We start from the raw sequence: 22,398 nt of genomic DNA, 5'->3' as shown, positions 1-22,398 counted from the left end.
GAAACAATTTTTAATTGTGGATCTGTCTCTTCTCGAATGCTTTGCATATGTATCAATGGAAGTAGCTCATATACAGGTGGACAACGTACTTGCATTACCTCCTACTATTCAAGGATTTTTGCAAATCACAGCAAAATCTGGTCATATTCAAGCTTGTTTTCTCGTGTTAGAAGCTGTTTTAGACCACCAGAGTAACACCAAACAGTTTCTCTCATCCAACAGTTACTTCTTGATACCTTTGTTCAACTTTTTTCAGATCATCGAAAATTGACCAAAAACACATGAGGGAATACTTCATGATTTTTACCAAACATCAAACAATCGCGTTTTTGACCTCCAAAATGAAGACTTCTACTATGGTATATATTGAATCAAAATGTTTCTATCGATCCAACGTAGCCTCTGAAATCAATTTTGTAAGACTCTGATATGTAAAATTTGTACATTTTGGCCGGAATAGCTATTTCTTATCTTTGAAGATTGCTCAAAAAATGTGTTCAAAAAAACCCTTATAACTAGCACCATTGGATGCGCCTTGAAAGGTACTTCAAGAATGCATCAGAAAGTATGGAATGATTATGACAACGTATATAGTCTAACTTTACAAAATAGATTGCCTAAATCGATTGAAGACAAAAAATTGCCATTTCGAGGGAGAAAAAAAAAATCTGGGCTTTAAATAATTATGACAGAAGAAATGGATGCCTCTCTTATAACATGATGATAAATGATGCTTCTTTAAATAATATAAAGAAAATAACGAATCGTATCGAATAGTGGCTTTGCCTGACTACCTTTTGAGCAATACCAGGTATATATTTTGATGGATTTCAATAGTTACTTTATTCACTCTTCTATTCATTCAAGAAGCCATCTCCAGACCTTCCGCATGTTCTCTGTTTGTCTATGGGCTGCATGCTCATGTGTATTCTTATCTGGTATGGCACAAGTGCCTTATATGCTTCAAGCTCTTTGCTCATTGTTGTCTCATAGGATTGTCATTTTACACGCTCTCTTTGGCTCCATGAATGCTGGAACATGTCTCTGTTCTCTTGAACCATACTTGTACTTACTGATGGAGGTAATGATGCTTCCATCTTACTCTAATCTTCTACTTGCTTTGTTGTAGTCAAAGCTTATTCACTGGATGTCCAATGGTCTATTAAATAGTGTCTGGCATCCTCATTTCCCACAGAGGTTTTCCCTGGTGTTTCTTTTTTTTTTTTTAAAAAAAACACAATCAGTGGTGTTCACCATGGTCCTCAAGCGGCTAGACACTCCTTAGATTATGGATTCATTATTGGATTGATCCCACGTTTCTGCAAACGACCTGCGGAGAGGTATTCAGGTACGTAATTAGTACTTTGCTATTGACTAAAAGTTGCTCCTTCTTCTTTTTATCAAACAAATCTTCTCTGTATTTGTCTGCTTGGCTTTTCAATATCAACAATTTCAAATTGCATTTTTACAGATTAAAATGAATAAACTTTATTAATGATATTTTACAAAAAGTTCAACCCAATACCCAGTTGCAGTCCTCTCTTGATTTGGTCACCTCTGGCAGCTGTCAAGGGAACACAATAATTCAACTCGATACGAGCAATGCTATGACGGTAGATCAAACCAAGACCAGCCGAGATGCTAGGTGATTGTGTCAAAGCTTGCTTTGTATCTTGCAGTGAGGTGCCTGATTTCCATGGAATATTGGTTCCTGCATTCACAAAGGCGTGTGCTCTCAAAGCCTTGGTCTCTAATTTAGGCAGAGGAGCAATGGCACTGACACCTGCAGCCCAATACATATTGCCGCCCAAAGCATCCTTGTAGTCTCTAGGGCCAATGCCTGCGTTTCTAAAGCCACGAACAGAAAGTGGACCACCCAGCAAGAAACGATCAGATACAGTGGACGCCTTGTCAATCTCACTCAGGTCTGCCAAACAACCAGCTCTGAAGGTGGTGCTGATGACAAGGCCAGGATGCACGCCCAAAAACTCCTTGTTTTCCTTATCCAAAATGATGTGTCCTCCTCCAAACTGCTTGCAGTACTGAGACTCGAGCTCGGTCTTAAAAAAGTGAGCATTACCTACACCAAATAAACCAGACAACTCTTGTGCAATGCGAACATAATGACCGTTTGAGGGTAATAAGATATCATCACGACGCTCACGTACAAAGACATGGTTGATGGAGGATTTGAGGGAATCGCCTACTTGTTGACGGATGCTGAGCGAGGCGTTGGGAGACACTCTATCGATGGTGCGCCATGTCATATCATAACTCAGTTCATGATAGCCGAATTTCGAAACTGTCTTGTAACGCAATCCTGCGCCTCGGGCCAATTCTTCGTAGGATGAGGCCAATGTGTTGTTGCAAAGTACTCGGTGTGCGTTGATGTCCAGTCTAGAGTCGGGAGATGCATTCACAGGTTTGGACAGAGAGAACTTGTGGTATCATGTTAGCTCGACTTGTGTCTCACTCATAATGGGTGTCTATCATCTACCTGAAATGCTGAGCTGTTTCTTGTACCAAATGATGCTACGGTCTCCAGCAATTCAGCACCACCAAAGACATTGCGCACAGTGATGGATCCATTCTATCAGATGCTAAATCAGCCAACATGTACCAAATCAACTCGAGCTATATGCGAATTACCATATTGCCTTCGTTATTGCCAATCTCGGTGCCTGTCTTGATAAAGACACGGCTCTTTTCCTTGACTTGATAGACAACATTGATTGACTCGGGTGCGGCAAGAGGATCACTGTCAGTAGCATTGTCTAACAAAACCTGCACGCCATCAAAGATATCGAATCGTTGTAGCTTTTCAGCAACCTGTTGAGCGCTGTTGATAACATCTGCGTAGGTGCTTGCTTCTAATACATCTTTGGTTGCCTTTTCTAAGAAGCCGGGCCTGGTTTGTTTAGTGCCGAGGATAGTGATGGCATTGACATGTGTTTTGGAGCCTGCTGATTGTTCCAGCTATATGGACAGATTGTGTTAGTGGATGTAGGCTCAAGCAAGGATAGGGACATGTCCATTACCAACGCAAATAAGCGTCTGGATGCTTCAGCTTGATATTCACGTTGACGTTGCTCCTCTTCAGTGGGTAACTATAAATGTGGTTAATGTAATGCTTGCCAACATGTGATGGATCTTTTGTTTTACCTTGGGCTCTTCCATAATTTAAATCTGTAAAGGAGAAAACAGACAGAAGCTAGGGCAAATGCCTATTGTCATTCCTGCCCCAGATACCATTACCTGGATGTGCGCTTGATACAGTCACAGTGGATCATTCATGTACACTCCAATGCCATCATCATGGACCAAGATAGAGCCATCTACTGGCTATCAGGATGATGGATTTCATGGATCTTTAGTTGACTCTACCGATCTACACCCCTTTGCATTGCTATCAAATCACATGGTGGGGCCAATTCATTGCTGATCTAATGGATACTGCATTCATGGAAACAATGTAATCAGTGACGTGATATTGAAATTTTTTTTTTTTTTTTTTTACCAAAAGCAAAAAAAAAAAAAAAAAAACTGTCAATGAACAAAAAAAAGAAGATTTTGAAAAATAAGCCTTCTCCTTTTGTCTCATAAACATCACAAACATCATGGTGGCAGTAAATCAACAGCCTAAAGCAAGTGGCGGATCAGCCCTGAAGAGACTCAAAAAATCATTGCAAGTTGCCGGTGTCGTTGGTCAGACATCCAAAGCTAGTCGATCCAAGAAGGATCGCAAGAGAGGTGCTCCTACTGAAGCAGGAAAGAATGACGCTGACAAGAAGCTCTCGCTCATCCGTGGTGAATTCAATCCCTTTGAACAAAAGCACCAAAAAACAAAGTTTGAAATCCTCGGCAGAAAGATGAAGGGTACATCTGGAAAGCCTACATTGAGCAAGCAAATTGGCGAAGAGAACGTATGTATATATGGCATGTTGGAACGAAGAGTAGACATCTCATCCTTCTTTTTTTTTGAATGGTAGCGTAAGAAAACTCTCTTGGTTGAAATGAAGAACAAGCATCGCCGTGGCGGTATTATCGATAAGCGTTTTGGCGAGAACAACCCCAACATGACACCTGAAGAGAAGATGTTGGAGAGATTCACTAGAGAAAAGCAAAGGTCCACTCGCACAACTGGTGGCTCTATGTTCAACTTGGAAGACGATGATGAAGATTTATCACTGACCCATTATGGCCAATCACTGTCTAACATGGATGATTTTGATGATGCTGGTCTTGGACTCAGTGACGACGAGGATGACAGAAAGCAAATGGATGGCAAGATTGTGTCTCGTTTGCATTTCGGTGGTTTCGAAGACGATGTGCCTGAAGGAGAGAACGAGAGACACAAGTCAAAGAACGAAGTTATGAAGGAGATAATTGCAAAGAGCAAGATGCATAAACTCGAGCGTCAGACTGCAAAGCAAGAGGATGATGACATGCGTGAGGAATTGGATGATGAGCTCAATGATATTCGTGGTCTCTTGAACACCAAGCCTGCTCGTAAGCCATTGCCTTCCCAAAATGCTCTTTTCAAAAGAAATGAAAACGAGAACCCTACCAGCAAATTGGATGAAACTTTGGACGATTACTCTGATTATGATAAAGCGATCCGTGAGCTAGCCAACGACCAACGTGCTCAAGCTACTGATCGTACAAAGACTGAAGAAGAGCTCGCTCTGGAAGAGAAGGAACAACTTGAAAAGGCTGAACGTGCAAGAAAAAGACGTATGGAAGGTCTTGATTCGGACAGCGAAGATGAAGGCTCCAAGAAGAGATCTCACAAGAAGAGAAAGGGTGTCCCTCAGGGTGATGAACTTGATGATGATTACCTTGCTGAATTAGAAGAGGATGTGAATCAGCTTGGTCAGGGTCTGACATTGGAGGACATTCAGAACGGATTAGTCGATGAAGACGAGGATGATGAAGAAGAGGGCAGCGAGGACAATGAAGATCGAGAAGAGGATGACGACGAAGAAGGCAGTGATGACGAAGAAGAAGAAACAGACAATGAAGACATTGAGGATATCGAAGAGGACGATGACCAGGTTCCAGTGTTTGGCGAAGACAATGGCGAGGATGACATGAATGAATTTGGCAAGTCAGGTGTTGTTCAGCCCAAAAAAAAGATATCCGCAGCTAAATCAGAGAAGCGAGAGATCCCTTTCACCTTTGAATGCCCCACCACACACGATGAATTCTTGGAGATCCTTCAAGGCTTGAGCGTCGAGGATTCCGTTATTGTTACCAAGCGTATCCGAGTCTTATATCACATCAAGTTGGCACAAGAAAACAAGGCAAAGTTAGCGCAGTTTTTGGGTGTGCTTGTCGATCACATGGCCTATGTTGCTTCTACAGAGTCACCTTTACCAACTCAAGTGCTTGAACATCTTGGAAACCACGTATTCGAACTCGCCAAGCAATTACCAGAACCAGCAGCAGAAGTGTTCAATGTTAAACTCAAGAAGATGCAGTCTGAAATGGCTAAAAAGATGAAACACAGTGGATCCGCATGGCCCGATGTTGAAGATCTAACCTTATTACGCTCTATTGGTCAAATATTCTCCACATCTGATTTGAGCCACCCCATCGCCACTCCAGCATTGTTGTTTATGTGTCATGCTTTGGCCCAGTGTCGCATTCAATCTGAGGTCGATATTGGCCGCGGTCTATTCCTCACTTTATTGGCCTACGAGGTAAGTGATTAGTAATGCAAAACAAGCTTTTCTAGAAAAACTAACTTACCCGATGTGCAGTATCAAAAAGTTTCCAAGCGATTCATACCAGAATGTCTTAGTTTCTTAAACAGATGCTTTGTCATTTTGGCACCCAAATCCGCGTTCAAAGACAAGCAGCAAATCCCAGGGTCTTTCCCCATTCCCGATGAAAAAACTGGAGGTCTTTCCATCAAGAACCCTAGCGGACAAAACATAGAGTCTATATCTTCTGTGCAATTAGAAACGTTAGCAACAGAGGCTGAAGCCAGTGGAGATGACAATGTGAAACTCTCGTTGTTGCAAGGCTCTCTCCGTATGTTTGAGCGCTATCTTCAATTGTATGCTGCTACACCAGCATTTTTGGAAGTCTTCCAAGATACCTTAGATTTGTTACAACTGCTGGATCTTGAAGAATACAGTTGGCACTCAGATATTAAGGTAAGACAGTAAAAAAATCTTGTTGGTTCATCATCAGCTAATTACAGAAATTCCATAGAATTTGATGAGCACTGTCAAGAGTCGTTTGGAACGACAAATCAAGTTCTGTATAGAGAAGCGTACCAAAACACCACTCAGAATGCAACAGCATCGACCCATACCCATTGCCCAGCATTTGCCCAAGTTCGAGAAGGCCTACTCCATGGATAAACATTACGATCCTGATCATGAGCGTTCTCAAATGCACAAGCTTGAGTCTCAAATCAAGAAGGAAAAGAAGGGCGCTTTGCGCGAACTTCGTAAGGACAATCAATTCATTGCTAGAGAGAAGGCCAAGGAGCGCAAACATAAGGACGATGAATACAATAAGATGGTGAAGGGTGTGATGAACATCTTGGAGGGCGAACAGTCGGAAATGAAACGTCTAGAACGAGAAAAGGGCAAGAAATAACGGTTCCACAGCCTTCGTTACTATATTTAGAGATGGCATAGTAGCTGATAGAAGGAAATGTATTTCAATAAATTAGTTTTATTTTGTAAAAATCGAATTTCCACCTGAAATAAGTGAAACAATGATCGATTTTACTGGGTTGGCAAAATCCACGTCGAACAACAAGCAGCATTTTGCAAAGGCATCTGAATTATCTTATAGCAGGGATGTATATTACAGGTTTAGCCTTTGATTTTATTATCGGAGCCCATGGGTGCTTTCATTTATGCAAATGATGTGGGGGGGGGGGGTATGGAAAAGAGATCAAGAGGTGTGGGTAGGGCTCAGAAAGGCGTAGATAAGCGCTTAGGAAGAAAACAGAAAAATACAGGCTAACTGAACAGGTGATTCTTGGTCATTGCAGCAAGGACGATTAACGTTTGTAAAGATTAGTATCGCCGCGCCCATGTGGATTGGATAAATATTTCATCGACGCTTAGACGCCTAATATGAAACATCTACATGTTGACCATTGGGTGTTCTTCTTTCCAGAATTCGATTCCACCAGCAACCCCGGTGTCGATAATTTCTTGACCATAAGATCGCCATTCTAAGCAATCGTACTCTAGCTGCCAATATACGATACCATTATCTACCACTTTGGAAAAGATGCTGCAGTTTTCGAGACATAACTCAATATCCTATAATCATAGCATGGATGCATATAACGATAGAATATCTTAGATCAATTTCAAAATGTCTAGTATGGATTGCCAAATTAAGCCGCTATTACCTTAGTTTTGGTTTTAGTTTTAACATGTTTGCGAAACCATTTGTTGATTTCATCGAGCGTAAGTTTCTTTGAAGCTATACTGGATATAGCTTGGCACAGAAAAGGGTTTAATTCATTGGCCTGAGGTACAAGTATATCGTGGTAGTAATCATTCTGATTTGCCAGGAAAAAATTGAGTGTTTTGCAGCTAGTGTTCACTTTTGAAACTTGTGAATGTGGCATATGCTTGGTCTTTGCTTTTTGCCAAATGTCTGGTAATTGGATAGCCGCTGATGTTTTTGTCGATTTTCTGCCGTCCTCGCATGCATTGTGAGTCTTTTTCTTGGTAGCTATGAGTTTATTAAGAAGACCAGGTGATGTTAATCTCATTAGACAAAATCTCGATAACCGATGCGATTTTTCTTGACAAATATTATCTTGTGTATGGCGTGTACTCCCAAAGTGTAACTTGCTAATAATAGTAGTATTTTGTGATACAGAGAATTTCAATTATAAAAAAAAAAAAAGGTCGAGAATAATGTATTGGAATCTAAATGTTGTAGATAAAGATATGAAACTCTGACTAATACAAATAAACTTACAGTTAAAATACCAATCCAAACATAAAATACGGGTATTTTCAAATACATGGTAGTCTTTGAGAGAATCTTTCAATGAGAAATTTTAGTGGAAATCGCCATCATCTGTAGTTCTTTAATGAGGCCCCCCCTATAGAACAAAATAGATTTTTTCACAGTGTGTACAATTGTCGATAAATTGTTACACGGGAGCGGAAAGTGATATAATTCAATTGGGTCTAAGGCAACTATAACAGAAAAATCTCTAGGAGATCTAGCTCCCCTCGAAAGAACACTGGAGAATATGATGTCATTTGAATTACCCTTTTGAAGCTTCAGCACCCAACATCATGACAAGCATTGACCTTTTGATGATCCCCCGATTTCCCTGAGGGTCTCACAAGGGAGAAACAGTGCCCATCAGAAAAATGTGTATATAAATGGAGCCTTATTCTATCAGTTTCCACTTTTTTCATTTCTGGTTTCACACTTTTAAACATTTGAAAGCTTCGCAATCATATAAAAGCCCTCTCACTTTACACATACTACTCTATATTACATAACATGATGGCAGAAGGTACGAGCTGCTTTATTGGATAAGCATTTGATTATGATATTAATTGAAATGATAGATAATTCAATGATTGGACTTGCAACACCCACTCGTTTTCTCATCGAAAATGGCGAATGGAATCTCACACCTAGCTTATCTGGTTCCATCCAACATGAGATCAATCCATTTGACGACTGCAACTACCAACAACACCATGCCTCTATGAAACCTATAGAAGCACCCACAGTGAAATGGATGGCTGCTCCTGTTCCTGCTCCCACTATTCCTGCTTCCGTTGCGGCTAATACTGAATACAACACAAACGTCATGTTTAAGTCACCCGAACCTGAAGCTGCATTGATGAAATCCCCTCCAACTCCTCCAATGTCCCTTAGCCAAAGCCCCAGTAGTTCTACTGTGTCCTTCACCATGAACGATCTTTTGGTCGATACACCCCCACAAGCACCCGTTGCTCCTCGCAATAATACCGAATTTGCTGCTTCGAATGTACATAATTTATCACCTTCGACCTCCTTTGATGAACCAGTCCAACGCCGTCGCAGCAGCTCCTCTGCAAGAAATGCCAAATCTAGAACTTCATCATATAAAGAAATGGACGATTACTACCAACCTACTGAAACTACGAATTCCAAATCTGTGCAAAGCGGTCGTAAGCGACGCATTGTTTTTGAAGGAGACGATGCAGAAGACCGCAGAAAGAAATTTTTAGAGCGCAATCGTGTTGCTGGTAAGTCTTGTATAAAATTCTTTCCTGAATTGATATTAACCTTTTTAATTATAGCCTACAAATGCCGTCAAAAGAAGAAGAATTGGATGCAAGAGCTTGAACAAAAGGCTGAAATCCAAAACAACCAAAATGAAGAGCTTCGTAACTTGGTAGCGTTACTCAAAGAAGAGAGCATGTATCTTCGCAATTTACTCTTGACTCATGGTAACTGCGATTGCGACTCTGTCCAAGCCTATCTTCGCAAGCAATCCGCTGAAATCACAAACAACACAATGGCCTCTAGAAGAAGCTCAATGGCAAGCAATTACCCCACTATGCCTTCCTTTACAAATTCCTTTAGTTCCGCATCCACCATGCCTCCTTTCAATGAACAACCTACTGGCTTGACACCCTTTCTCGACACAGTGATTAACAAATTACCTCAGGATTCTCCAGATTACTTTTCAACATCCCACACTGAAGCTTAAATCTACCACTATGATTGATATCCCCTCCTTGCTTTATTTAATTATTCATTGTAACTAGTCTCTACCTTCTCTTTATTATTTATATCTTATATGCCTTCGCTGTCTCTCTATCTTTCTCTCTTGCTCACACAAACATGAACCATTTTCTTTTAATGGCTATTTTTTTTTTTTTTTTTTTACCTTTCATGCTATGAATTTTCATTTTCTCTCATTTCTTATTATGTACATACTTTACTTTGATTACAACATCAATAATGCAATAAAACCAGACATTTTTCGCACCAAATTACCCATGTTTTTAGCTTTGTGCAACTGAAAACCATAGATGAATGCAAGGATGAAATCGAGATTGAAGCATCTGGATAGTCTAATTAGTCCAATAGAAAATAAATTGTATTTTCTAATGTCTTCCAAAATGTTCTTTGTTAATGTATACTAGATCCGATCTCACCTGCTTGAATTTTACACAATTATGTCAATGGAATCATGAAGAAATCCAGTTATAGCGATATGACACTATAAACTAATCTTTGGTGCAACATTTAAGCATGATTTATACTTTACGAAAATGGGTATTGAATAAATCGAAAATGACGTTTAATATTTACAACCCCATTGTGCCACTCTTTTGTGGAGAACGACAGGCCATTGTGTAGTGCCATGTAAACAATAGCAAGTAGTGTCGCTTGAGGAATGTTGCCATGGTGATGATGAGTATATGCTCCACTTGTGGGGCCAATCATTGCTCCATGATGGTGTCGATCATATGCTCATTGTATTTAATGCACGACTGTATCTTGAAAAAGAAAATTTTCGTTCCTTTTTCCACTTTTCAGAAAACAGACGTATGAGAATAACAAACAAGGCATCTCTCTGTATATTGCTAGATGTATTGGCCGTCATAAACACAGCCAATGGTTTGTATATAGACAAGAGGCAGCAAAAGGACGCCGTGAAAACGCCCTCCCTCCCCAATTTACGCCCACTCGTCTGGGGTGATGTGAATTTTATCCATACGACGGATACGCATGGTAACTGATTTATAATCAAGATGAGTCTGTTTAAAATGTATATTGAATCCGTCTTTTATTTTAGGCTGGTTAGAGGTAAACATTATTGTTGATTCAAATAAACATCTATTCACAATCTTGTATATATATATATATATCCATATTTTCAAAGGGTCATGTGTTGGAAGGCACATTTAATGGAGATTTGGGTGATTTCTACTCTTTTACGGTAACCTATCCTCAAACCTTTTGTGCTCATTCTACAGTAAACTCATTCTAAGCTAACTAAATAGGCTAAAATGAAGCAAAAGGCTCGTTTGTTGAAAAAGGATCTGTTTATTGTAGACACTGGAGATACACATGACGGCAATGGCTTGAGCGATATCACCGATCCGAGAGGTTTGCTGTCGCAGCCACTTTTGACAAACATTCCCTACGATCTCTTGACAATCGGTAATAGGACAGCAGCACAAGACAGAGATATATAGACTAAAAACTCTATATTATATTCATAATTAGGTAACCACGAACTTTACGGTAAGATGTATGCTCATATGCCATATAAAGTAGTGATTAAACATCTGTTTCCTCATTATGGCTGCCGTTTAGTAAATGATGTCACTGTAGATACAGTGTACAACTTCATCCCACACTGGAAGGACAGATATTTAGCCGCCAATGTCTATTTTAAAGACATCAACAACAACAAGACAGTTCCAATTGGGTTAGTGATGTACTCTATATTGACGCAACTTCAAACGTTAAATGCAATGCAATTGTAGCTCCAAATTCACCTACTTTGAAGGAGAGTTTGGCACCCGAGTTTTGGCGTACGGTTTCTTATTTAATTTTCAAAAGAATGGAGATAGATCTGTCGTACGAAATGTGAAAGACGAGATACAAGAGGCTTGGTTTAAACAATCATTAGAAACTCATCTGCCAGATATCATTGTGTTGATTGGACATATTGGTTTAAGGTTCGAAGAGTTTTATATTCTCATCGATGCCATCCGCGAATACTACCCAACGATCCCCATTGCGGTATTGGGAGGACACACGTAAGCATGCAGTTTTCATCATTTGAAGCAGGACACTAAGCATCATCGTTTAGCCACATTAGAGATGCTGTCAAATACGATCCTTGGGCGGCAGGAATCGAATCGGGCAGATATTTGGAAACAATAGGCTTTTTTTCAGTTGAGGTAACCACCACTGTGTTCTTGTGCTCTCATTCTTGAATTCTTAATTGAAATTACGTATACAGGGAGTCTCTAAGAATGCCGACTCTAGAACACCTGCTAATGTTACATTTCATCGACGCTATCTTGATCAGAATCGGCCAACCTATCAATTTCATTCCTCCTTAGATGAGAATCATGTAGCAACAGACAGCGAATTCGATACCCCATTGGGGATCCAAATGACGAACGTCATCTCCGAGCTTCGCAGCACATATGACCTCTCCAAGAAGTTGGGATGTGCCCCTCAAGATTACAAGCTGCAGACTGCTCATCCGAATCAAAACACCAGTGTGTTCCATTTGTTGACGCAAGGTATGTGGCCTATATGGCTAGTGAAAGTGTATACTCAGGATGTAAATATAGAGGTTCTTCCGTGGGTGGTTGCTGATAAGAATCGACCCAATCCTGTGTACTTTCTGATCAATACAGGCGGTGTTCGATATGACATTTTCAAGGGGCCGTTTCTACTTGATAACATGTATCAACTATCTCCTTTTGAAGATGCCTTCTATGCGATCGAAGATGTTCCATACAGCATTGTGCGGCAACTCCTTCCAAAACTGAATCATGAAGGAGAGCAAGCGTTTAGAAAAAGACGGGAAATTTGGCCCTACATGGCAGAAAAATCAGAGTTTGCAAAGAGAGACGGTTTTGTTCAATTAAGAGACCAAAGCAGCATTCAGGACAGTGGCGATAGGCATAACCTTGTTCCTGGGTATGTCACCACGGATGACTTTGGTATTGATGGTTAGTATCTAAAGATGGCTTATCAAGTTGCTCAAGGCTTACGCATCCGTTATTGTTATTCTATGTAGGCGATGACACTGCTCACATCCCTGTCCCCGACTTTCCATTACCCGCATTTGTAGGGTCAAGCCTCCCCAAGGATACTGCCGATGGTGATTTGATCGATGTCGTCTATCTGGATTTTTTTGATAAACAACTGAGGGCTTTGCTTTTCGATTTATCTGGGAAAAGCTGGGCTGCCAATATGGAATATGGTGATACTAATGTCACCAGCAGCACAATGTGGGTCTATTTTGCTCAAACTTACTGGAATACTACTTTGGCGTGCTGATCTAAACATATATGAAACTTGAGACATATACTAAATTTAAATTAAATTTACAAAGATTTCGTCATTCCATAGCTATGTTTAGAAATATGTACACTTTAAGATGCAATGGTTATCAATTACAGGCACTTATAAATCGCTCACTAGCGTATCTTTGCCTTGCCATATTTCTTCACAAAAGCGTGGTTACCGGGCCCATCATCTCCAGATTATATCGACTGGATGATTTCGTCATCGATGATTTCGCGTCTCATTAGTAGCTTCGATGGCAATCACATACTGTCATCATTTCGAGCTCGTATCCATGTGCTGCTTCCTGATCTACATGTGGTCATATACAACGTAAATCGTTGGCCTTCAAAGTCGACTTTAAACAAACACATCTGGTTGTCTACTAATAAGTTCAACAATACTTGTAAGAAATGCCGATTTTTGCTAAGTCTGGCAAAACAAAATAAGTCTGGCATTCAGAATTTTCTAGAAATCAATGATCAGTTCATGCAAGAACACAAGGTAACCAAGATCAGTTTACGCCGATGCTTGGTTTAAATGTTGTGATGGCACAAGATAAACTCTTGCTACACGGGCGAAATATGAATTCTAGTAACAGTGGATCAATATTATATATAATCTCTAAGCTCTAATATCACAACATAATAAATTTATGGATCCTAGACTCTTTCAAAGCCTCAAAAAGAAACAAAATTGATTTAACAAATATTTTGATAAACTGGCGTTATTAAATATAGAATACAAGCAAAATAGCATAGTTAGCAATAACGCTTTGTAATTTACCGCCTACTTTCCACACGATTCAAAGGCATCTATTACAGTATTGCCTTCATGATTAAAAGGGCATTGAGTTGGCCAGCCGGCCCCACCAGCCAAACCCAATTCAATCCCAGATTCATAGTCTGTTCCGGATTGGCCAAATCTGGATAGTCTTCGACTCGATTGGTCTATTTTGCAGGATTGGACTATACAAGTCGTCATGTTCATCCCATACTTTCTAATGCATTCTTGAAGTACTTTTCAAGGCGCATCCAATGGTGTTATTTATAACAATTCTTTTGAACAAACTTGCTGAGCAATATTCAAAGATAAGAAATAGCTATTCTGGCCAAAATGTACAGATTTTTACATATCAAAGTCTTACAAAATCGATTTCAGAGGTTACGTTGGATCGATAGAAACATTTTGATTCAATATATACCATAGTGAAAGTCGTCGTTTTAGAGGTCAAAAACGCGATCGTTTGATTTTTGATGAAAACCATGAGGGGGTACCTCATGGTTTTTGGTCGAATTTTGCCCATATTTTTTTGGTCCCTAAAAAGTTGAGCAATAGTGGCAATAAGTAACTGCCATATGAGAGCATTTGTTTGGTGCTATTTTGTCCATCTTAAACGGCCTTGAACGCAAGGAAATGCAGCTCAAAGACACTCAATTTTTGCTGTATTAGGCACACTCTTGATTGAAAAGGGATAATATCTGTATGATACTTGCCCATATAAAAAGTAGCTACATGTATATGAATGTAGAGCATCACATGAGAATCAGGTCCACAGATAATGTAAAGGGTTTTCATGTGAAAGTGGAGAGTCAACAAGAAAGTAGCAGTATTTTAAAAGGATACGCAAGAGCAATTGGTAGCGCGAGCTGCCGCTGCACAGTTTGGTTCTCACCGAAGCGAAGCGAAGTTAGAGAGCCATCCGAAGCGTAAACACTCGTAGTATATACCAAAGAACTGTGAAAAAACGTCGAAGTAACTAATCAGACATCAGAGGCACAAAAATTTTAAAGCATTGAGTGCAGCACAAGGCACGGAAAAACTATCAGCAAAGCTGGCATTAGAGAGGGCGTTTGAGGAAGGGACTTAGTCCCTCCATCAAGAGCATAACGCATCCAATTCAGCCTTTGATAACGTTGATTTATATAAGGTTTTTACCGCAGCGAAGCGAAGATGCAAATGCTCTCATCTGGCAGTTACTTATTGCCACTATTGCTCAACTTTTTAGGGACCAAAAAAATATGGGCAAAATTCGACCAAAAACCATGAGGTACCCCCTCATGGTTTTCATCAAAAATCAAACGATCGCGTTTTTGACCTCTAAAACGACGACTTTCACTATGGTATATATTGAATCAAAATGTTTCTATCGATCCAACGTAACCTCTGAAATCGATTTTGTAAGACTTTGATATGTAAAATCTGTACATTTTGGCCAGAATAGCTATTTCTTATCTTTGAATATTGCTCAGCAAGTTTGTTCAAAAGAATTGTTATAAATAACACCATTGGATGCGCCTTGAAAAGTACTTCAAGAATGCATTAGAAAGTATGGGATGAACATGACGACTTGTATAGTCCAATCCTGCAAAATAGACCAATCGAGTCGAAGACTATCCAGATTTGGCCAATCCGGAACAGACTATGAATCTGGGATTGAATTGGGTTTGGCTGGTGGCAAAACCAATGCCATGCTCATTAATTATGATGGTAATCGATGCTCATAAAAGCTCAAATCAGCAAGAGAGGGATTGTGAATTCAAGGTACTAACGCTTAGTATGGTTACTCTTTTTGCGTGCGCAACCTATTTCATTTCAGTTTTATAAATTTAACTGTTGTGATAGCCCATCTAAATGTGTAGCTTGATGCGAAATGTTAAACCGACCTTTATCCAAGACTCCATATTTCGAGTGTGGACCTTGTTCACAACATTTGAATGTATAAATCCCTTTCAGTATGATCAATGCATTATAATTTATTCTATGTCCTTGAGGGAATTATCACCCAAAATAGCGATTGCAGCGCCCAAGCACCAGCCTGTTTCCACACCATTGATCTTCTTTGCAACTGTCAGTTCTCTATCATCGGGAATTTCATAGCCAAAAGACAATAAACGGTAAATGAATGATAGATCCAGGCACCACTCAGGACGATCAAGCAGCTCATCTTTAAGTGACACATCTGTCACATTTTCAATAAAAGCACCACTACACACTGATTCTGTCAAAGAAGCAAGCTGAGGCAAACGGAATGATGCAGGTAATCCAAGAGGTTGAGTGCGGTCATAAAAGTATGAGAAAATATAAATGGGACCCTTGGTGAAGGTATCAGCAATAGGAGGCTGGTAGATACCATCAAAGGAACATGGAGAAAAGTCGCATGATTTGCGCTTGTTCAACATTAGATCAGCAACACCGAGGCAATCCGCATATGAACCAGCACCCATGAATTTGATGGGATCACTTGCGGTTTTTGTGTATTCCCAGCTGAGGCCCTGAGGCAAACAAGCGTGCACCAGATCAGAGGATGATGGTATCAAATCAGTGTTAATAGAATCCACTACTTGCTTATGGATGCGCTTACGAGCTTCCATCAAGCCGTAACCCAGATATGAATGCTGGTACAACAGATACTCTTTACCCTCGTGTTTCAGCAAGTACTTGAAGTCGTTGTCTGGGAGTTCAGGCAAACTACCATCCTCTAATACATCAGGCTCGAATACAATCTGTGTAGATCCACCGCCCAAGTCCAAAATAGCTGCTGTGTGAGGTTTGACTGACCGAGTTGAATCGAAATTTCCCAAGAGGAAATTGACAGTAATCCAAGCATACACTCCTTCGTCTCTACCGTCCATAATAGACACACCGTCTTCGCCGCCGACAATTGGGAATGGGTATCTTGTTTCTAAATGATGGCGAACAGCTTTCAAAATATCATCACCCTTGGATTGACCGAGGAGGCGCAAACCTGCAGTTGCTTTGACAGCAATTGGCGTTTTTTTCTGCAACTGTTTGGGAACCAACTTGACAGCACCCTCTAGTAAAACATCGAGTGATTCAGCTGCTTGTTGAGGGTTATCAGGATAGGCAGATAAACCGGGTATCGTTTGCGCGAAAAGCTCCTCTTCTTCCAACTTTACTGGCTCATGGTCGCTACATTGGTGGAAGCGATAAACGTGGATACGAGAGCCTGTTGAGCCAGCATCAACCATGAGTGCATATCTTTTACATGCACCTATACTTTCACAGAATTATTAGCCTCGTTTACTATAGAGCAAGCGTACAGAGCATTCACTTTACCTGATTCATTAGTAGAGCCTATGGATGTTAATACATCGGGAAAGAAATAGAATACGGAGGCTAGCAGGATGCCAAATGCCATCACACCAAGACGAATCTGGACACCACTTGTTGTCTGTTTAGCTTTTGCATTTTGTTTTGCTGCGTCTTTGAAACTTGAATAAGGTGTTTTGATGCTTGCTCGACCATTCTTGGCTCTACTATCTCCAGAAACGCTTTTTGCCATGTTATATGTATCTGTATAATTGAAAAAGAGTATGGCTAGCTTGGCTTATCTGTAATTTGTTTTTAGAATTGGAATAGAAAAGGGGCACAAGGAAGAGAGACTACGCTGCCAATCTGAGGTCCTTTTCATAAATCATACTTCGGGGAAGAGACGGGTCCATAGCACTAGTCACTTCGGGCCGACTACAGAGGATCTATCTAACAGGTAAATTTTGCCGTAATCCGAAGTTCTTTGCTTCAACGGATGAAATGGATATAAACTTGCCGATCCAACGGTTTACTGATCATCTCTATGCATATTTGTTCATTCAAAGGCATATATAATGAGATTCGCAATAGATCTTTGATTTTGTCGTGATGATTTAGAGTGTATTTCAATAAAAGAGATTGTGTTTCTCATAGTAATCCTCATAGTAATCCTCATTCAGCATCATTGCATGAATTTCATCTTTCGCTTTGGCTTGTTCATAGTTTCGGGTAAAGAGCTTTACCAAGGCTTTAAAAAAAAATACGCTCTGTACCCATCGATTGAATTGACAGTATATCAGAATTGGCACTTGGACCTCATAGTATCTCTTTTGGGTATAACGGCTGTCCAGAAACACCATCATAGTTACTATAGATTATTGCCATATGAACATTTTCAATCAATGCTTGATGCTGTCCATCTCGCAATGAATTAGAAATTGCAATCAAGATGCTCGCTCGTATGTTATTGCATGTAGCCAAAAGTGCACTATCAGCAGGCATGCGAGGACAGGCGGACACTCATGAAACTGAAGTTCGTTATTGTATTGACGCACATGAGCAAATTACTTGGGATCAACCGTTTGAGTATAATAGGGCCTTCCGTTTCGCTGTCTTTTGCAATTTATGCTTGCTAACATCCCTTGTCTCCATTGGATGAGCAACCCGTGAGAGTTGAGCGTACACATTCTGGCGCCACAAAGCCAGTAAAGATCTCCCAAGAAGGAAACATAAAAGTTACAGGATCATATGCTCTAAAATCATCATTGTCATAAGATACATGTATGCTCGGAGAAACCTCACTGTTTGAGTTGGCAAGAGCAAGTTGGTCATTGCCTTTAGTATGTACAGCATGGCATCCACATCAAACCTGGCACACAGCCCTTGTTTACAGTAGATGCTTCTGATATTTTTACAATACAACGTTGGCATGTTTGCTCGCGTGTTGACAGAAAGTAACAGCTGAAATAGCGTTTTTCCAGAACCCCTTCTCATGAAACATGATATCATTCTATCGCATCTTTTGCTATACGTTTTCGCATTTGCAGGTCTACTTGAAAAGGAACGCAGATCATGGGTCTTTGCAAAGTTACACTGAAATAATGCGCAACTTTTTCTCAAAGATAGAACAGATTATGATCATCCGGATTACCAAAGTTGAAAAAAGTCTCTTGTTGAGTAGGTAAAAAAAAAAAATTGCAATGATTCAGGCAATGGAGAGCTAGCAGCTATACATGAAAAACTCCTGTTGGCTTCCATCCAATCCACATCATTGACTTGAGTTTCTACTACACAGTAAGACTAAATTTCAGATGATTTGCAGCACATGTGGTAATACAATCTATTGATGATGTTGATTGCAAGTCGTTGCATGTTAAGCTACATACTACAGCTGCAAGGTTTTACATGCAAATGTATACCTCGAGAGCTCACCGATAGCAACTGAATGCCAGGCTCTTCAATCTCCTAGGCAGGCAAGGAGTAGATGTCTGCTGTCAGGCAAAGACGGTGCCCCTGGTTGCTAATGATCGGAATACAAATGTCTTACGGTTGGTTGTTGAGGAAACCAAGCTAAAGAGCTATCTTTCAGACACGACCCATTTAAAAGCTGGTGCTTTCAAGTGTAGCAGACTTGAGAGATCACACAGCATTCTAATATCAGGCTTCAGATACAGCCGTCTGATATGATGCTTCAATGAATGCTCATGAAATGTTGGCATGTATCAAATGCAAGGCGAGTTTTGCTGAGTTGCCTATATCGTTTATCCCGCAAGCACAGACTAAGCCTGTTTCTCTGATAACAGAAAGGGTAATGATAGCCAGTTGATATTATTGAATCGCATCTACAAACGCCCTTTATTGAGTTTATTGCCATTTTATTAGTCGAAATGAGTGCTGATTAAATATTGAGCCTAATTAATTGAGAATGATACATTTCGATGCGAGATGACTTTTTGATGGAGGATGGTGTTTGGTACAAGGAATCCGATGCACCCTGGACAACATGATTTCTCGATATGCTGGCGGTATATCCATCATTTGGATTATTACTTCATAATTATTATGCTCACTAAATTTAAGGTTTGAAACTTCCCTAAGGCAGGAAAGATTTGTAGTTCTTTTTCTAATCAAAGATGCAAAGGTGTACATCAAAAAATAATCAAGCACACAAAGAGATTCGCCACAGGACTAGCCTCATATACGAGACATTCGCTTTAGCACAGAAAAAGAGAACAGTAACATAGCATTATTTGAACTTTATATATATATATATATATATATGCAATCTCATTTTCTGAGTGACCCGACTCTTGCTCATCTTTCAAGCTGGATTTAGCTATTCTTTAGTCTCACCAGGTACAACATTTGAGCAGGAAAAACATGGAAAGTTAGAGAAAACGAAATGCGGATGTTCAATCATTCCACAGAACAGACATCAGCCAACGGCCATGAGCAGGATGAAAAAAAAAAAAAAAAAAAAAAAAAAAAAAAGAAAAGAAAAGGTTTGTGAACCATCATTTTGCATTTTCTTTTGTTTTCTTTTTCTTTCGGTTTTTTTTTTTTTTTTTTTTTTTTTTATTCTCTTCATTTTTACGAAACCAAATACATCTGATATGGCAGTGTTTAGTCAAATTAAGAATTTCATAAAAAGCGGAAAGAGCTATTCCTCTCATGGCTCCAACCTTTCCAGACAATCCACAGCGCAGAAATACGAAACTGCACAGCGCATGGTTGAAGAAGAAAAGATAGCAAAACAGACAATGCCAAGCTATCAAGGATTGGAAGACTATCAATTGAGAACAAAGCTTGGCGAGTGAGTATGCTTGATCTCTTCATGCTGATTCAGTGCTAACATGACTATAGTGGTGCATTTTCCAAGGTTTATGAAGCCATCCAGTTATCTACCAACGAAAGAGTAGCCATCAAGATAGTCCGTAAGCATGAACTGAACAACCAGCAAGTAAGTTCTGTTGTCTGTGTAGTGAGCATGTCAAGGTGCTGATGATACTTATAGAAATCAAGCGTCTTGAAAGAAGCCCAGATCATGCGAACGTTGGATCATCCTTCCATCATCAAGATGCTTGATTTTATCGAGACAAAAGAGGTAACCAGCGCATGAAAAGAGAGATCAATCAAATCGTAATTGTATTAGAGATTAACTTTATCCATATTAGCATTATTTCCTTGTACTAGAATTATGTGAAGGCGGAGAAATTTTCCATCAGATTGTTCGTCTTACTTACTTTAGCGAGGAGCTCTCTCGTCATTGTATCAGACAAGTCGCTGAGGGTATTCGCTATTTGCATGAAGAAAAGGGCGTGGTTCATAGGTAAAACACACGGCCATACAGAAAGCAAGATCGAGCGTATTCTAACATGACCATTCGCAACAGAGATATCAAGCCAGAGAATCTACTGTTTGTGCCTATCGATTTCCATGAAAGAGATGTTCCTTTGCCCCCACCCGACTTTGACGAACCCAAAGAAGATGAAGGCAAGTTTATTCCCGGCATTGGCGGCGGCGGCATTGGTGCAGTCAAGATTGCAGATTTCGGTCTTTCCAAAGTAGTGTGGGATCAACAGACCATGACACCTTGTGGTACAGTTGGCTATACAGCACCGGAAATTGTGAAAGATTTGAGAGTAAGAAGTCGCAAATGCCATGTAGAATACCAACTAATCGCCTTCTGTAGTATTCCAAATCTGTAGACATGTGGGCATTGGGCTGTGTTTTGTATACTCTTCTATGTGGATTTCCTCCATTTTACGATGAATCAATCAAAATTTTGACTGAGAAGGTTGCAAAGGGGCAGTATACATTCTTAAGCCCCTGGTGGGACACAATATCAGACGAGGCCAAGGACTTGATTGAACATTTGCTTGAGATTGATCCAGAGAAGCGATATACAATCATGGAGTTCCTTGAACACCCATGGATGCAAAATGAGGTAAGCGCGATGCTTTATAAAAAAAGAGCTCTCTTCTAAAGAATGCAATCTCATAGAAAATGACAAAGATTGATACAGATGCCATCAAAGCCAGAACAGCAACTAGTGACATCAACCTGGATCTTGCATCCGTGCCTATGTTTACATCACTTGAAAACACAGGTGTGCCTGCTAATGGACCTCGTCCTGAGACCGAGGCCGAGGCATTCAAGCGCATGATCCAAGAACGCAACAGAGACGAAGAAGAATTAGAAGCGGCTGTGCCTATGCCAGTGCCATCTGGTGTCTCATCTGTGATTAACTCCCGTGCCAACTCACGCGGAAATTCACGTGCACCGTCTATTGTCGCTTCTGGAGCAACGACACCTCGTAGAGATTTGTTCTCTGGAGTATCGTCCATGAAGGAGATGTTTGATATCTCATACGCTGTGCACCGCATGTCAGAAGAGAAGGCTCGCCGAAAAGTCATCAAACAACAGCCAAATCAAGAAAACCGTCGTTCGCTATTCATGAGTGCGATCAATGGTGATGACGATGATGTGACAGAAGATGAGGCAGATATGATTACCGATGAGACATCTACTACCGAGGAAGAGGAAGAAGAAGAAGAGCAAGCACAGAAAGAGCAGCCAATGAACGAGCTAAAAGACAAGCTAAAAGTGCTTCATATTGACGAATCGGTGCCAACATCTATAGAGCACAAACCAAGCACTGTTCAGCACAAAAAGATCAATAGATCAAACAAGAATGGCGGCCTGTTTGAACTGAATATGAATAATGCCACTCTGTTGGGAAGAAGGAAGATTCCAAGCGCAACTCAGCCTATTGATGAACCATAAAGAAAGCATAGTAAT

At 40.2% G+C, this 22,398-nt stretch overlaps 6 protein-coding genes across 6 annotated transcripts; 4 read left to right on the top strand and 2 right to left on the bottom strand.

The window, feature by feature from the left end:
* Positions 1-1,502: 1,502 nt before the first annotated feature.
* Positions 1,503-3,177, bottom strand: ATC70_001427 (uncharacterized protein; the record flags this gene model as incomplete). The annotated part of the gene is made up of 5 exons (XM_064820823.1): positions 1,503-2,438; positions 2,498-2,590; positions 2,650-2,976; positions 3,039-3,107; positions 3,163-3,177. 5 exons carry the CDS (start codon positions 3,175-3,177, stop codon positions 1,503-1,505), a joined length of 1,440 nt encoding a protein of 479 aa, XP_064684743.1.
* A 440-nt stretch (positions 3,178-3,617) lies between these two features.
* Positions 3,618-6,612, top strand: ECM39 (alpha-1,6- mannosyltransferase; the record flags this gene model as incomplete). The annotated part of the gene is made up of 4 exons (XM_064820822.1): positions 3,618-3,923; positions 3,990-5,702; positions 5,763-6,161; positions 6,220-6,612. 4 exons carry the CDS (start codon positions 3,618-3,620, stop codon positions 6,610-6,612), a joined length of 2,811 nt encoding a protein of 936 aa, XP_064684742.1.
* A 1,893-nt stretch (positions 6,613-8,505) lies between these two features.
* On the top strand, positions 8,506-9,709 carry ATC70_001425 (uncharacterized protein; the record flags this gene model as incomplete). Its single annotated transcript, XM_064820821.1, has 3 exons — positions 8,506-8,518; positions 8,574-9,242; positions 9,297-9,709. 3 exons carry the CDS (start codon positions 8,506-8,508, stop codon positions 9,707-9,709), a joined length of 1,095 nt encoding a protein of 364 aa, XP_064684741.1.
* An 847-nt stretch (positions 9,710-10,556) lies between these two features.
* On the top strand, positions 10,557-13,038 carry YCK2_1 (Palmitoylated plasma membrane-bound casein kinase; the record flags this gene model as incomplete). Its single annotated transcript, XM_064820820.1, has 11 exons — positions 10,557-10,740; positions 10,805-10,815; positions 10,892-10,948; positions 11,013-11,172; positions 11,239-11,256; positions 11,329-11,443; positions 11,502-11,777; positions 11,831-11,921; positions 11,984-12,272; positions 12,324-12,707; positions 12,776-13,038. 11 exons carry the CDS (start codon positions 10,557-10,559, stop codon positions 13,036-13,038), a joined length of 1,848 nt encoding a protein of 615 aa, XP_064684740.1.
* Positions 13,039-15,800: 2,762 nt separating this feature from the next.
* Positions 15,801-17,350, bottom strand: ATC70_001423 (Pre-mRNA-splicing factor 38; the record flags this gene model as incomplete). The annotated part of the gene is made up of 2 exons (XM_064820819.1): positions 15,801-17,059; positions 17,125-17,350. 2 exons carry the CDS (start codon positions 17,348-17,350, stop codon positions 15,801-15,803), a joined length of 1,485 nt encoding a protein of 494 aa, XP_064684739.1.
* Positions 17,351-20,210: 2,860 nt separating this feature from the next.
* Positions 20,211-22,383, top strand: ATC70_001422 (F-box domain-containing protein; the record flags this gene model as incomplete). The annotated part of the gene is made up of 7 exons (XM_064820818.1): positions 20,211-20,410; positions 20,461-20,557; positions 20,612-20,701; positions 20,772-20,926; positions 20,990-21,239; positions 21,290-21,544; positions 21,601-22,383. 7 exons carry the CDS (start codon positions 20,211-20,213, stop codon positions 22,381-22,383), a joined length of 1,830 nt encoding a protein of 609 aa, XP_064684738.1.
* Between the last annotated feature and the right edge of the window lie 15 nt (positions 22,384-22,398).

Source organism: Mucor velutinosus, assembly GCF_035048745.1.
Source record: "Mucor velutinosus strain NIH1002 chromosome Unknown tig00000041, whole genome shotgun sequence".
Taxonomy (NCBI): Eukaryota; Fungi; Mucoromycota; class Mucoromycetes; order Mucorales; family Mucoraceae; genus Mucor; species Mucor velutinosus.
The sequence above is the reverse complement of the archived record's forward strand: the minus strand, read 5'-3'. Positions and strand labels throughout refer to the sequence as shown.